The sequence below is a fragment of the Anomalospiza imberbis genome, chromosome 3, assembly GCF_031753505.1.
Source record: "Anomalospiza imberbis isolate Cuckoo-Finch-1a 21T00152 chromosome 3, ASM3175350v1, whole genome shotgun sequence".
Taxonomy (NCBI): Eukaryota; Metazoa; Chordata; class Aves; order Passeriformes; family Viduidae; genus Anomalospiza; species Anomalospiza imberbis.
The window spans coordinates 50,870,442-50,888,036 of NC_089683.1; the positions used below are offsets into that span (position 1 = coordinate 50,870,442).

The 17,595-nt window shown below is 35.2% G+C and overlaps 1 protein-coding gene across 2 annotated transcripts in view; it reads right to left on the bottom strand.

The window, feature by feature from the left end:
- Window positions 1-271: 271 nt before the first annotated feature.
- The window catches only part of LOC137470739 (protein broad-minded-like), a 65,431-nt gene continuing 48,107 nt past the window's right edge, over window positions 272-17,595 (bottom strand). The window contains exons 27-30 of one of the 2 annotated variants that reach the window (XM_068184360.1): window positions 15,888-16,013; window positions 8,951-9,034; window positions 1,136-1,205; window positions 272-381 (exon numbers count right to left, since the gene is read on the bottom strand). In XM_068184360.1, the coding sequence (XP_068040461.1) occupies window positions 363-381; window positions 1,136-1,205; window positions 8,951-9,034; window positions 15,888-16,013 (299 nt within the window). In that variant the 3' untranslated portion in view covers window positions 272-362. Of the gene's footprint in view, window positions 382-1,135; window positions 1,206-5,988; window positions 6,088-8,950; window positions 9,035-15,887; window positions 16,014-17,595 lie in introns of those variants that run through there. The other variant, XM_068184361.1, reaches the window with a different exon arrangement.

Consider the following 17,595-nt stretch of genomic DNA (forward strand, 5'->3'; position numbering starts at 1 on the left):
GCACTTCTAACAAAGTATGGGAACAAAAGGGTCAACATTTTCTTAAGTGCATTGGGAATGCATTTAACTTAATGAAATTTCAAAGTAAAACTGCTCTTTTAATTTTTTTCTTTCCATAAATATAACACATCTACACCTCTATTAAAAGTACAAACTAGGAATTCAAATTCCACTGAAATTTTTAGACTATATAACTTATACCATCAGGAAAGGATATAAAGTGAAGACACCACAGTTCTTTGCTGTTGTTTCAGAAACTCCTCACAATTCATTAACACGAAACACAGCCCATTTTCAGCATCTTCTTTTAGCAAGTTTAAGTATTTTCCATATCTGTTTCAAGAAGTTAAAAAAAACCCTCTTTAAATATTTTTTAAATTCCTAAAAATGAAGAACTCATATTTAATAAACCTGTAAATGTTAAGCTGTCATAAAGTTTTTCATCACTAAAACTATGCTGTAGATATACACATAAATAATTAAATAAAACCTTCTGTGCTCTACCTAGAAAGGATACATAGCAAACATCTGCTGGTCATTGTTACAAATCCTCACCCAAATTCCCTTTAGTTCAGTTTTAGAGACAGTGGTGGGCAGGAGAAAGTACTCTAACACACACGACTCAGTTTCTTCATGTACATATTTAGATTTCAATATAATTATTTTATGTGTAATTATTATAATCAGAATTCAAACATTAATGCTAAAGATAGCAATCTGTGCAAGTATAGCTATCTCAGATTTTCCTTCATCACAGCTCTGCAAATTACCAGCCAAATAAAATGTTTAAATGGCATATAACTAAGCTTAGCTAAACACAACCATATAGAGAAGTAATGCGAGGGGAAAAAAAGACACATAATTCAGGATAATGCAATTTTATGGTAAATCTTAATAGCACATTACAATTAGTCTTTACAAAAATAGAGGGCAATAACATACATCAACAGTAAAGATAATTTAATTATGTACTAATACCTTTTTCAATTCCAGTTAGAATTCATTTTCTTAAAGTTTATCTTAGATTTAAATGCTATAAAGCAATGAGTTGATGGATTAAGTATTATTAAAGTCATTCCGTGAAAATCAAACAAATCCTAGAAATACTCTAGGGAAATATTTTAATACCATGTACCTGACTGTCATTTCAACACCAAGCTGCTGCACAGCTGAAAGGTTTTCTTTCTTAACATCTGCATCCATGGCTAAAACAAAAGAAAATAAATTAAATAAACTATTATAAGAAATATGATTCGAACTGAATGCTAATGTAAAGCTTTTTCTGTGTATGAATACCAATTCTGGAGAACTGTCTTCTATTCAAAATTATTTTGGTAGTGTTTGGAAAGGTTTCATAAAGAATCCACATTCTTCACAAACTTTTTTTTTTATAAAAAATCACCATCTTTATAAGGAAATCTTCATGGTTGGTATGGTTATCATGACAGTTATCATTAGATTTACAGCAAGCGACATCTTTTTCAGTCCTATATCTTAGTAGAACTTTATCCTTTCTGGCCTAAAAATCAGACAAGGCAGCCTATTCCGATCCACTTTCTTCCATTACAGAGGATTTAAAATTTCCTAGCTGCAATTCCAACTTTATTAACAAAAATTCTATTCTGATATCAATCACAGAAAACTTTAAAACTGATGGATTTAATAAATTAATTAAATCCTATATTTACATGCATTTTTTCATACAGTAAAGTATACCCCTTTTTCTGCAGTTGTTTAAAGTAAAAATCCAAGCTAGAAAAAATTAATAAATAAGGATTTAAAGCAACCACTGCTGTAGAATTTCCTCAAAATTTTAAATTCTAAATTAATTTTTAAATGGGCATTTTCCCTATCAGGTATATGTTATCATCTAGGATAACTATACCACAGATAAAAATTGCAGTCTAATAACATTATGAGTTACAAAGCTGAGGGAATAAACCTTGAATATACTTCTTTGAAAGTTCTACTTTAAAACAGCAAGAAATTAAACAAATGAAAACCCTTATTAACTGACAACATTTATTAAAAATGTAAATAATATATATGGCAGTTAAAGTATATTCATGTAAATGATAGATATAAATATCTAATTAAGCAGATCACATGGCAACTTATGTATTTTTTCTATATCCTCAGACAGAGAAATCAAAGTGAAGGATTCCCTGGCTATTCATGTAGGCAAACATTCTTTGTTCCTGGCACACAAACAGGAACTAAGGTATTAAAGATGAAATAGTTACAATTTCAGGGAGGAAAGGACTCAAAGGGAAAACAAACAAATAAAACACAAAAACCCACCAAAAATCCCTCAAAAAACAAAAAAATAAGATAATAAGATTCCATCTGCTCATATCAGATGAGGTAAAAATTCAAGATCATTTCAGATTCATATCAGATGAGGGCAAAATTTTTATGAAGAAAATAATACAGTGAAATACACTCAACAATGAAGCAATAAAATTCAACAGAGGAAGTATAGCAAGAATAAAATCCCACTGTGTTTTATAACTTTCACAGAGAACAATAATTTAAGTGTTAGGGTTGTGAGAAGTTAACCTTGTACCTTTGACAATATATTTATACATTATAAATATCAACTGCTCTTTGAGTAAAATGATCTTATGCAATAATCTAATGGGACTGAAACACTAAATGCACATTAGAGAGGTTTACTGCAATCCAAATAACAGAAGTTCAAGTATCTTTTGCATAGTATACCAGCAGTGCAATCTTTAGAAGCATACATATAAGTACACAGGACATTTCAGTTAAAACCCCACAGAAATAACTGAAACATTCAAAACTTTTTACAGCTCCTGTTCCAAATTACCTGTTTACTCAGGCTGCAATTGCCATACTAAGTCAATATATTTTCAAGTTTGTGTGTGCAAGTGGGAAGGCAAGAGGCATACATACATCCTAGATAATAGGGGGAATTTAAATGAGTTGGCTGTGGCTAATGACTCATTCAGTCCTAACACCACCATGTTAAATGGCAGCAGAGGGAAAGGAGAGCAATGACCTCTAAGTTCCAGTGCAGTCCTGCTACCATTTTGACATGGATCCTCTTGTGGTGGCAGTGCAGGTATCCCAGTCGAGCAAGGGTGCAACAAAAAAAGCTGTATCACAGCCTACTGTGTGAGCCCAGTGACCACTCTGTAACAGTTTAGAGCAAGTACTGGAGGCTCATTGTCCATTAACATTAAAAAAACACAACTGACTTCACTGATTTTCATTGACTTTTCTTCTCTGTTGTAACAGTTTCTTAGTGGCTAGAAAGGGCTTTTTTTTCCTCACCACACTTTCTTCTGATATTTTCCTCTGTATTGTGAAGGAAGATAAAATTAACTTGAAGTCTGGACTGACTAATAATTCTCTATCACACACTACCTTATCAAGGCAAAACGTCTTGCTTTCAGACACCACTGTATTCAACGTAATCACAGCTCTATATCCTGATAATCCAAAAATTGTGCTTCTTTGTCCTGGGTCAAAAGTTTTTATTTTCCCTTTTGTTTATTACGTAACAAACTGGGAAGACTAGGCCTAAGAACACTGTAATTTAAAGTAATTTAGAATAAAAATTAAAGTAATTTAGAATACACAAAGGACTACTTTCCACTGATTAAAAACTGGACCTAGAAACCTTAAATGTTCCCTTAAACTTAGAAAAATGCTATGAAAAACAAGTGGAATATTTAAATACTGTATTTTGCAATCCATGGACAAAAAGCTCGCTTGTTGTGACTGTACTATTGTGATGATGCCCATACATTTGATTTAGTGCAGTGAGTTAATTTTATATAAAATTTCTTTGACAAATATTTTTCAATACACCTGATATAACTGTCTTGAAACACAAAAGGTTTCATAACAAAGAGGCATGGAGAAAAATCAGTTCTCTAAATAAGAATGCCATTCATTGTCAAAGGCCAGACCACCTCTCTGAACTGCGAATTAATAATATGATACAGCACTCTGGCTCTTACTAATGGAATGAACAACATATTTTGGCAGCTTCCTTTTTATTTATCTTAAAGAAAAAAAATCTATGTTGGACAGATATTTCACACTTTTTTCTTTAAAACTGAAAAACACTGTAAAACAGAAGCCAAAATTAAATTAGTGACTTGAAGGATATCGGAATTCTCTAGGGGCTGATTTACAATTTAAGAAAATTCTTAGAAACCACCTCAATGGGCAGCACTTTTCAAAATGTTATGTAGCATTCAGGAGCACAAAAAGAGACTCCCGTGAGGTGTGACTTTTTAAATCACTAAACTCAGCCTATGGCTATAAGTACTCCAGCAGAAGTTAACTGCCATGCACCGTCCTGTGGCATTCTTTCTGATCAGCCTACACTTCAATTAAGTTTACAATTTATATGAAAGTTTGCTTTCTTATTCATTTTCCCTCTTAACATGACAAAGCTTTTATGTGTTTAAGTCAGAAAATGGGCTACATCGCATTCATACTGAAATGATAGGATGCCAAGCTGAAACAGCTTTACAGCATATGTCATGTAACTTGTATGGTATTTGGATAATATTTAATTTATTTCCCTGTTTAAAGTGCTGTTAGCCAAAGACACCACTGGCTTCCCTTGTGTCTTAAGTAAAAAATATTACTAAAGCTGTCACTCACATTATTGGTTTATCTCTTTCACTTCCTGGTGCCCAGGCCAAATGGTTTTATGTCTATATAAATAATATTTGGAATATACTAATGGATGCTATATTTTAACTTCAGTGACAATAAGAAAGATTAGGTTTCTTGCGATGTATGAAAAAGACTTTTGATTCAAAGAAAATATTTAAGTAAAGGTTCTGCAAACAGCTGAAAATACCATGATAGCCAGAACCGCCTGTGTAATTTCCAAAAATGCTTTAAAATACTTAAAAGTATAGAGGTATATTTGCTATCAGATTTTTTTATGGCTTTGTCCATAAAAACTGAAATTATGGAACTCATTATTTTTTCCTATGATTTATTATTTTTGTTAAGAAACCAGCAGGTTTTCACTTACTCAGCAACACGTATCTAAACACTGACCCTGTCCATTGGCAGATGCTCAAGCAGACAATATTAATCTTTATGCTTTGTCAGTAACTATCCTTTCTCATTCTGATGTTCTTATGAAATTTTTCTATTTTAAACATTATTTGGACTTGCGGCAGAGCAAAATCTATGAGTTTTTCTCCATAATCTGTTCTGCCATTTTTATACTGTTTCTCCGTTATGTCACCTCCTTCAACCAGGCTACTCATCTAGAACACTTCTGATAGTCTGACCTCACACTCATTGTTAGAAATGTTTATAAAACAATCTTTTTTCAAAGAAAAGCACTCCTTCTGTTGGATTTGAACTGGGAATGGAGACAATGTAAATAAGATCCAAGAATGATTGCTGGAGAGTGTTGATGGCTTCTCAGAGGTAATCTCATGCGCAATTCTACTTTGACTATCGAAAATATCTGTTATGTCATCAGTACTCTTGGCATAACAATACAAGATGAAAATATTCATATCTAGAACTTCATTATGTAATGATCATCACAAACACTCAAGCTGTTTCTGGCAACAGCTTTATTAAGAATGAACCACATTTTCTGTCCAGTTACCTAAATTGGCAATGGGTAAAATGCTTTCTGATAACAGCATCTTCAAAATGGTGGACAGTTTGGAGAAGTGAATTTATCAAATGATGCAGAAAGAATGGAAACATTTCCTTCATTCTCCTTCCCTTTCAGCCCAATTTCAGGTTGTAATCCTATATTTCGCATTTGCTGCTCCTTCTGAACACTCTATACTGATACCTTCCCACAGATGTTTTTAAAATTTCTTAGTTTGTTACCTGACCCACCTGACCCTTCAAAGATTAAGAGCTCGTTAAATGGCAAAAAGCTCCTATGAGATTTCGTTCAGTCAGTGAACTTAGGCTCATCTAGGAGAAAAACACATCATGACATCTGAGTTTTATGGCCAAGACCTGAAATCCCTGAGGTTCTGTCCCTTTGGCAGTATAGGGCAGAGCTGTTTCAGAGACAAAGTCCAGTGGAAACAGAGGATTCGACTACAAGGTCATCTGCAAAAGCAGAGCTCCCCAAAAAAAAAAAAAACACCTGCTGATCACAAAACATTGCAGCAGTCCCAAGTTTGAGGAGTCTGCAACACATCATGGGGATCAATTAAGAAGCACAGACACCAATACATTAGATGACCTCATATTTCTCTGATAAATGGGTTTGTTGAAACCTTGAAAAAACTATGACATTTTCACAAAGCGTTTCTATTACACTGAACTGCAATTTGCTAACAAAAAGAGCAAGAGGCTATTTTAGGAACTTCTGTCTCCCTAATATATAATGCATGGTAGTTTACTACTACAGCAAATTTCGGTTTCTTGCCATTTTATTACCTATTACAGCTAGACACCAATGATTTGGTTGTCAGTATTTTAGGGTTTATAAAGGAGAAAGAAAAAATAAAAGCAAACTAGAAATTATTAATTCTAGAAAGGGGACAGAGAGATCATTAACATATACACATATTCAGTCATCTGAATAAACATCACAGCAGTATCATTGCTGCTAGCAGAAAGAAGACTTCATGTAAGATTTGTGTTACTGCTTATAATTGAACATTGCAACTGCATAGTGTTTTATCAGATATTTTTTCCTTCTCTCTGATCTTGAAAATGGTAACAACCCAATCTAATTTAATTTTTCCATATTTGCAAATTTTATAAGAGACTAAAATCCTGAGGGGTTCCACGGCAGATGGATGACTGTGTTATTCTAATTACAACTAGCTACAGGTTTACAAGGCTGTCATTTTTTTAAAGATAATCAAATTCTAATTTTAGGAAACATGATAAACACTGAATATCTATGTGCTCTGCTGAATCCACCTTCATGAAAAATGTGACTTTTCTTCATTGAAATGAAACAACTATTACAAATTGGCTTTCAATTCCTCAGACCAAAATTTATTTAAGAGAATGGTGAATACATACAATTGCCAAGTTCTTGTTGGCTTACTTAGATGTGGAACTAGACAGATGTTACCTTCTAACAACTTGTTAACTTAACCTCATACAGAAAAATGTCTCTACTGTAACTAGTTTTAGGATTTAGGTTAGATGGCTCTTACAGGAGCATATGAAAAACACACTGTGAAATAACACGGCATTCAATAATTCCCCTTGAAGAAATAGCAACGCTTCATAAAGACTACCAGAAAACCTTGGGAAATGTACAGAAATCTGGCCAATCATTATTCCATCTGTGAGAAATATAATTTTAAACAAATAAGGTCTGATAAAGACTTGAGTGCATTTTGTTATCCCTTTGGTACAAACATAGGAAGCATAACACATTCTGGTTTTTCAATGTGCATTACCCTCCCTTCATAGGAAGGCCACACTGTTTATCTTATTAAGTAAAAAAGAACCCAAAATGAACATAATTTTAGCTATATGACCAATTCTTAAAATCACACCCTTTTACTGTTTCTGAGTAGAATCAATATATGATCACAGATTCAGTTTTAGAGCCAGACTTTTGTTTCAGGTCAATCAGCATTAATTGATTGGCCTAAACTAACTTCCCTGGCTAACCCTTACTGCTATATCCATCTAAAAAAGGTGCTATGAAGTTTTAATAACTGTTTTCCTATAAACTTCTGTACATTTCCCAAGGTTTTCTGGTAGTCTTTATGAAGCATTGCAATTTCTTCAAGGGGAATTATTGAATTTCACCTTTGATGAAACATGGTGTTTGCCTGAGCATCACTCTTTCCTAGGCTGGAGAACTCTTCACAAAAGAAGTCTGTGATAATGCTACTGACAGGGAAAGAACTCAGTCCTCTGCCTACCTCTTACCACCAGATTACTGACTATCCTTGAGAAGACTTCTTATTCTCTCATTTCCAAGCTTTTCTTCACTAAAGCACATGGAATATCAAAAGCATTTGCACATGAAAACTGTTCATTAGATAACCTCTTAAATGTTGGAGCCTTTATTTGATAACTGAACAGGCAAAGTTATCCAGAATGAATGTCCAATAGAGCCTGTATAAGACCCAAAAAAACCCCCTCATTCAGAAAATACAAAAATAAATATTAGACAGAATTGGTTTATCATTAAAAAAAAATCTTTAAGGCTCAAGAAAACCAAGAACTGAGGGTTTCACTATGTTGTCTTTGTTTCTGTAGCTATTCTTTTGGCTTTTTCATTCTAGATCATTAATTGAATATATGCAATTGTCATAGGTGTTTCAAACTTGGTTTTCTTCAAAGTTGACATTAAACTTTAGATAACTAATGCAGAGTTGATGCCACCTCCATCTAATCAGTGCTTCATGGTGAAATCAATTATATAAAATATCTAGGTTCAACCTTCCTGAATGTATTTTAAATCCCAACTTTGACCAGAAGATTGAGAGGAGTAGATTAAAAGTAAAGTACTTGATGACTAAGCGAATGGAGTAAGGCCTACTGCTTCTCTTTAGAGATCTTTCACAGTGGATGGAAGCACTTAGCTATCATAATGAAGGAAGAGCAGGATTGCTGTCTTTGCTGGGCAAGGCATCCATTCGGAGGATGCAGATTGCTTACATCATCTTAAATATTTATGCCACCAGCTTTGCAAATCATCTATAATGGGTGTCAACAAATACTCCGAATCAGACCCTCACCTGTTCTATATCTTCATCTTTCCATTATACACACAGAAATATGAAAGCCCATCACTAATAATTATCTGTTCTGTTCACACGGGAACATAATTTTCTTCTCCAAAGTGAGGTATTTCCCACCAGTGAAGTAATGAGTTTCTGAACTGTTAAAGCACATTTAAAACAACCCCCAAAATTATACAGATACATTTAGAAGAAAGGCAATTTAAATATGAAGAAGCTGAATGGAAATAAATTATTAGGAGACTGACCTTTATAGCTTCCCATGCTGAAATAACAATCTGTTCTGCTTTCAGAAAGATGTGACACAAACTTTTCAATTAATTCTGCCAAAACTGCAAGAAGTAAAAACCCATTAAAAAATTAGAGGCAACAAAATATGGAACTATGTCACCTAACTAAATTACAATATGTAGGAAAGTAAAGCTATTTAAATTCCTGCATGTTTATTCATATTTTTATGGGGGAACAACTCAAAACATGCATTGCACTTTTATATTCCTAACACCATTCCTAACTTAAATTAAATTTTAATAGCTTTACTGAGAATCTATTCAGTGTAAACAGAAAGAGAATCTCATACTATGTTTATATCCTCCAAGGATTACTTCAGAATTTCTTACATGGTTTCAATATGAAGTGAAAATTAACTACAATTAAACTATAATATCTTACCACATTTGTCTGTGTATGGAGACAGGAAAGGAAAACAATAAAACAAACAAACCACAAAACCAACCAACCAACCAAATACCCCAAATAAACCCAACAACCCACATAGAATAAAAAGCTGACACCATCCCAAAATTATGCTAACAAAAGCACATGAAGTTTAAAGGCTGTTTCCAAAAAACCTCAATATAAAACTACATATGCCACCACAAGATAAAAATTGTTCACTTAAATTTATGCAATAGGAGTATTTAATTTGGGAAATTCTGTAAATTAATGATAACCATAATGTTCTTCTTCAGTTCTTGCTATGTAACTTTGAGTCTGAAGATACTGCATGCTAACATCTGTTCACTGTGGAGGAAATCTTATCTCCCACCTTGATAGGATGTTAACCAGGAAGTTAGCAAGACCTCTCAGTGACAAATAATTACCCAAACTGTCCTTGACTCCTCAATTCTGCAAGTCTGAGACTATGGCAACTGTACACGACACCATACAAGTTTGAACAAATTACGAGGAAGCCTTTACACAAACCGCACAGAGGAGGCCCATAGGAGGTAAGCCATATTAGGAATTTAGGATAGCAACAATGAATTTCTTTTATAAGTAAATGCTATCCTAAAAGAGCTGCTGTTGGCTCCTTAAATAGGATATTAAGCATATAGATACACATACTGATACTTCTCAGAAGAATGCAAAGCAAGGGAGCGTATTTAGAGAGTAACAACTGCTGCCATCTGTGGGATTTCCTGTTTGAAGACCATGTTACCATTTCCCTGGCAGTCCTTCCAGTTAATAGCAATGAAGCTTCAGCTCCTGTTCCCTCATTCCTGCACATAACTCTAGGCACCCACTGCCCGGGTGGATTTGCTGGTTTTAAACTGAAGAGTTCAAAGAATCATAGAATGGCAGGGCTTGGGAGGGACCATAAAGAACACTCAGTACCACTGGTACCAGTACCACTACACTGTTTTTGCAGACAGTGGCAAGAGCAGCTGAAGCAGCACAAGTGAGGCAGAGCAATGACACATGCTGGAGGTGGCAACGGAGAAAGCTAGAAACCTCCTGAGTTAGCCATGATACAAGGAAAACTGACACAAGCAGTTAAAGAGCAGTGCAAGCTCTTTTGGGAATGAGGAGGAGGAGAAAGACAGAACCTCCACCCACTCCACTCTGATGCTTGTTATGCCAGAAAAATAATGAAGAAAAAGACATAAAAAAGATAATTAATTCTTCTTCCAATTATTTTAACCTAACATACTGGCGTTATATCACTTTTTTTTTTGTCTTGATTAATTGCCCAAAACATTTACAGAAATTACACTGAATGAGTCCAAAAAAAGTTTTTGAAAGCTGTGTTTTGATAATGCTACAGAAGTCTCACTATAACAGCTATACGTGAATTTACAGTTAGAGTTCCAACTCCAACAAAATTAATTTTTCATTGCAAAGGACTACTAAATTAAGACTAAAAACCTACACATCTAATTTATATTCTTATGCACTCTTATAGTGAAAAAAACCTACTAATTAAATATAACATAGCTACTTTTAATCATGGTTAATAAAATACATGGGGCTAAAAAAAAGCAATTTACTTTACAGAAGAGTAACAATTTATTCTTTTTTAAAGAATATACAACTCACTAATCCTCACTAATATGCTTATTGGAATTTGGCCCACAAACAATATAACAAATACTTGTGTAAAATGAGCAAATGTGTCTATTCCTGAATCTGTAGACAGCAAAAAGCAGAAATTTGACTTTAAATTTGTGACTAGCTATATATTTACTGCATGACTATTATTACAGTGATTACCTAAATATGCCATCCTATAATAATAAATGGGAACTATGTTAAGACTAAAATATCCCATAACTCAGAAAATTTAAAACCAAGTTGGGACACTGTACATTTCTTCTCTTTTTGTCATAAGGCAGCCACATGCTTGACCTAGCAGATGAATACTTCAATTCAATGCTTGAGTTAACAGAAGTGAGAGTTCAACTGCTAAGCAATATTTTGAAACTCAAGCACTAAATTGATTTCCACCTTTTGAAAGTATTTATCTAAGTGCCTATAAGGATCTTTGAAAATACTTTCTTCAAGTTTGAGAGACGAAGACACACAAGAATATGTCTCAAAACAAATGTGGTTAATAAATAAATAAATGGTTTTCACAGGACAATGCCTTTTCCAAAGGAATGTCCATGTGAAATGACAAGTAGCTATTTTAATTTTTTTCTTTTAATACTACATAATTTAGCTGCCATTTGGACACCACGGTAGAAACTGGTTCAGTGATTCTTCATTTAACTGGAAAACTAGACAAAAGACATTTAGGCAGGTTCATTATACAGTACAGTCAGTATCGCTGTAAAAGTCCAAATTTGCAGGTAGTTTATGTGGCCTACTAACACAGTGAAAACGTTGATTTTCTTAAATTATGGTAGCTTGGCTGTACTAGTATTGAACTTTTTAAGAATCTAGAAATAATCTCATGGCAATTCAATTCTTACACACAAAATAAAGAGAATTTTAATTTAGGTGTGTGTAATAATACAGAAAATAAACAGAAATGTTTTTAAATTTCTTGAATTACTGCAGTATGCTTATAAAACACCTACTTTCCTCCAGGGTTTTTATTATCCTTGAAGAAGTAGTGTACAAAAGGAAGGTAACTGCAACAGCTTCAAAACTGCATAAGAACACTACTTTAAAAAAAGCATATGGTTAAAACTGTTTTAATAGGTAACAACCACAAGCACTAACCTAATTCCTACTCTGAAAGTTTTAAGTCAAAAAGGTCAAAAAATGCAAAAAGCATCAGACCTTTTTAAATCCTCTAATATAACTACTATTACTGGATCACATTCTATGATCCAGATGTTTCAGACGAGTTTAAAAGAAAATACAAAGGATTTTTTTAACAGCAGTTCTGCTCTCAAGCACAAGGTGTAACTCTTGGGGATGATCCTGTGCACGGCCAGGAATTGGACTCAATGATCCTTGATGATCTCTTCCAGCTCAGCTGAGTGGAAGGGATTCTGTGATTCTGTGACTTCTGTTAGAGGCTAGAAACTCAAGATTGAAAATCTTGGACAGATTACTTTCTTGCAAGAGTAGTGTCAGAAACTTTCAACTCCATCAACCATACTTCAGTTTAATAAGTATATGAAAAACAGAGTTAGCAATTCCATTACTGATGGCAACAACAAGGAGGACTTTAAATTATTGTACATTAAAATGACAAATGAACAACCTACATTTTCTCTGAAAAGAAGAAAACAAGATAATAAAAATTCTGACAGTGCTTCCATTAGAGATGAACATTGCATCTGTTATATCAATATACAAGCATTTTCTTTATTAATGGAAAAAACAGCCCTTCAAATCCAAACCAAATCTTTACACACCTGCACACACATTCACATGCACTCATGTGCCACTGCTTACAGTGGCTCCAAACTGATTTGGGGGTCAGAAGAAAGAATTTCTGATCTGCAGTTGTTCTTTCTGCATGACAAAGACCCACTGTTTCACTCAAATTCTAACACAAACTTCCTTGGAAAATCAAGGACATAAATATAAAAACACAAACATGTAATTTGTATTATTCTAAAAATTTCTTTTGAAAATACAATATCAGCATTTTTTTTATCCTGAACTAAAAACACTACGACAGCATACAACAGTCATGGGTTCTTTATCCTATGGGGAAAGTCCTGCAGTTATTTTCAATTTTTTGTTGCAATTGCTAAAGGCTGCAGCACACACATACATCACAACCAATGACACTGCCTCAAAGGCTCATTGTATTTTTTGTCAAAATGTTTTGATAGAGCTTTCTCAGATGATGCAGAGCTCACAAAACATTAAAGGATTCCAGAACACTGTGTTGACTGTAACCACTCTGCTTCCTTCAAACATTTCACTTATAAAAGCTGGAGAAAATTCCTATGTTTTATACTAAGTACACACATGCAAGTTCAAGAGCTGCTATTTTTTCTTTTCTTGGTTGGTTGGTTTTTATTAAGAAAAAATGATTTGGAGGTAAATTAATAGGCCCTAAAGAATACTGGAGATCTAAATCCAGATCCTCAGGGAGATAGGTGATGGAAAAATCTGAAAGACTCTATGGAGCAAGTAATTTTAGCTGAATTTACTATCCCTACCCACATCACATATGAATATAAAGCTTGAGAAGAATAGGATTTGGGGATAGACTCTCTCATTATGAAGAGAAGAATGTGACCATATAATTGATGTGATCTCTGCAACACCCTTAATTTATTTTGCTTTGTGTTTAAAGTCTCCTGAAAGGGGAGAGGAATAAGGATGTTGAATCTGCCCAGAAGTCAGATGCTGATACAATGTTAACTGGGAACAGATGAAAAAAGAAGTTGCTGGAATGGAAAGTAACAGAAATGCCTTCTGCTGTACCTGAAGGACAAAAAAGAGAAGACAATTGAAAAAGGCATGTCTAAAATAGTCAAGGTGAGATTCTGGTCCAAGAGAAAAAAAAAAAAAAATCCCAAAACCACTGAACTATTTGAACATGAGCTATGCTAAGCCTAGATTCATACAGAGTAGTAACTTCCTACATAAATCTGAGCTATTGTTCAGAGGAGTTGATTTGCCTGCTTCTTTTTCTGCCAAAGCTTAGATGCCAATACACAGAAAACTCTTTTCTAGATGTACTAAAGACACTTGAGGGAGGCCACAAGTACTTTGAATAGTCCAAAAGAAGCCAAGACATAACCTGGCCAAATGTTCTCCCCGTGGTTCTCTAGCTGATAAGTGACCCAAAGAAAACAAGGACCTATACACCCTAACACCCAGAGATCTGTGGCATCGTTATGGAAGTAATGACTGGAATAATGTCTTTGTCATAGCTTATTGTGCTTAGAACAACACACTGTAAGAGCTGTTTGTCTACAATGTTTTGCTTTTAGGAGACCAAGAAAAATCCCAGACTTTCAGTCTTGATGCACTAAAACACATGCCAGCCTGAGGAAGGTTTGTACCTCCTTTTAGCAGTTCAATAAAGCCTTTCAAAAACCAGATCTTGATGTTTGAGCACAGAAATTACTTAAAACCTACAGTCAGAGGTGATGCTTTAGCAGAGAAAACACTAGTCTAAGGACATCCCAAAAGCAATGCATTACCAGAGCATTTAGCACAAAAGTATTGACCAAGTCAATGGGAGAGTAATCAACATGGGAAGGGTGAATTAGAGATGTTGATACTGTACAGTCTGCTCAAACATTTTTTGATGGAGCTCAAGTAGGTTCTATAGATTCAGCATCTGATAATCCTGACACCAGATCACAGAATATTTTTAACAAATCAATACACATTACACTATACAGTCCTTGAATCTAATGTTATCTTCGCTCATTATATTCTGGTTTAATTCCTGTTAATGTCAGTCCCCCTTAGAATGGGCCCAGCACAGAAAGCACAAGTGTACATCTTTGTTCTGTAAACCATGGAGATTGCTTCATCTGTAACTATAGAGAAAGCTTTGATTTCTGGGCATCTGGACTGAAGTCTCTCATTCCTCTGAAATTTGGGAGAGCTTCATATGCTGCAAAAGATACACAGCAGCACAGCTGTCTCTTGTAAAATGGATTCAGTGAACATGATGTTGTCTCAAACCACAGAGCTGCAGATATTTTGCTGCTTCTGAAATATCTCCAAGCAGATACAGAACATCTGAAGAGCTTTCCAACAGCCAGTTGTATTAAATGCTTATCTAAATAACATAAAGGGAAACCTTGGGCACCTGTAAGCAACAAGTTAGACTACATACTGACCATAATCAGAATTCCTATGCAAATGGAAGCCAGCAATTTCCGAGAACATCTTCCTTCTTTATGGCTACACAAGCTTATATGATATCACAAGGGCATGATTATGTCTTACTTCTGATGATTTATGTCATATGGTGATCTGTGTTTTTGCTTTGGCTGCTTTGGATTTTTTAACTGAACTATAGCAATGCTTCTGCATGATCACACTGTTCATTAGAAATGCATATGAAAATCAAGAAAAACCTAAATGAATGGGTTCTTTGATGTTTAGTATGGCTTAATTCATACATTTTTTTACAGAAATTGCCCATTAATATAATTTCCTAACCCATGTTAACTCATTCACTAATCTCTACGAAACATCTATTTTCTTTCAGGCTTTTTTTTTCATTTTCTCAGTATCTCAATAATGGACCCTTTAGAGATCTGGAACAAAGACTTGTATTTGGCCCTCCTTTTCTGTCAAATTTCACTGACAACATAGAGGGATAACAGCTGTAAAGAGAAAAATAGGGCATAAAATGCATAAACCTTGCTTTTCTGGGAAAATCACATTGAAATAGTTTTCATAATCAACACAAAATTATGGACTACTTGAATAGATAACTTACTCCTCAATACAAATAATAAGAAGAGTTGCTTGTTAGTGGTCTTTTGTCTGCTTTCTTTGTTAAACTTCTTAAGTCATACTTACTTGGTCCACTGATACTATCTGGTCTGGTTTTCATGACTTTGCAGAACTGTTTTCTACAAATTTCTGCGTACCCAGCTGGCTTCTCTGAACTTTTTAGGAGTTTTAAGAGCTTGTCAAGATCTTTATCTAGAAGAAATGAAAAATTAGTTATTCTATAATGATCATACACTGACAGAATAGTTTGAGTTGAAGGGGACCTCAAAGATCACATAGCCCCAACTCCATTGCCACATGTATTTTTGGCAGACCTCATAAGAAAAGAACACATAAATATGCCTTTTCCTAAGACAATTAAACTGGAGAAGCAGTGATAAAGCTGATTGCATTCTGCTTCAAAATATTCTACTTACTGATGGGATTTTGTTTTAATTTTAGCTGGGGTAGAATTAATTTTCTTCACAGTGGCTGGTATGGGGCTATGCTTTTGGATATACCAAACACAGAGCTGTTAATCTAGAGATGTTCTAGAGATCTGTGTAAGCAGAGCTTCCTTTTCTTCTTTCATACTGCTACCCTGGCAAGGGGGCTGGTGGTGTGTGGGAAGCTGGGAGGAGACACCGCTGGCACAGGTGACCCAAACTGAGCGAAGAGCTATTTTACACCATGCGATATGCTCCGTATATAAAGTGGGGGGAAGAAAGACGAAGGGCAGGAACATTCTGAGTGATGTTGACATGATGACAGTTGACATGGTGGTGTTCAGGCAAAGGCTGGACTCAATGACATCTGAGGTCTTTTCAAACCTAATTGATTCTGCGATTGCATTTGTCTCCCTATGTAACCATTACAGGTGATGGGGTCCTGCTCTTCTGCAGATGGGCTGAACACCTGCCTGCCACCTGGATGCAGTGAAGTAATTCCTTGTTTTGCTTTGTCTGTGTGCATGGCTTTTGCTTTTCTATTATACAATCATAGAATAATCCGAGTTAGAAGGGACCCATCAGGATCATCAAGTTCAACTCCTGGCCCTATGCAGAGCACCCCAAAAGTCACACCACATGCCTGAGAGTGTTGTCCAAACACTTCTTGAACTCATAAAGGCTTGTTGCTGTGACCATTCCCCTGTACCAGTACCCAACCACCCTCTGACCCTCTGGATGAAGAGCATTTTCTTGATGTCTAATCTTAACCTCCCCTGACTCATCATCATACCATTTCCTCAAGTCCTGTCATTGACCACAAGAGTGAAAAGATCAGTGCCTGCCCCTCTGCTTCCACTCGTAAGTATGTTGAAGACAACAGTGAGGTCTCCCCTCAGTCTCCTTTTCTCTAGGCTGAACAGACCAAGTGACCTCAACCACTCTGCATAAGGCTCCCCCTTCAGACCTTCACCATCCTCGGTGCCCTCTTTTGGACACTCTCTAATAGCATAATATCTTTTTTATGTTGTGGTGCCCAAAACTGCCCCCAGCACTCGAGGTGAGACCACTGCAGCACAGAGCAGAGCGAGATAATCCCCTCCTTGCCCAGCTGACAATGCTGTGCCTGATGACCCCCAGGACACATCTTGCCCTCCTCCTGGCTGTCAGGGCACTTGGCAACTACCAGGTTACTTGGCTCCCAGAGTACTTGATGCTGCTATGAAATACTTTCTGGCCATCTGAAAGGGGAAAAAAAAAATATGGTACCTGACACAAAGCTAATGCACATGCATTCACTCCAGCTGTGTACAATACCTATGCAGTTGGACCATTAATATTATAAATTT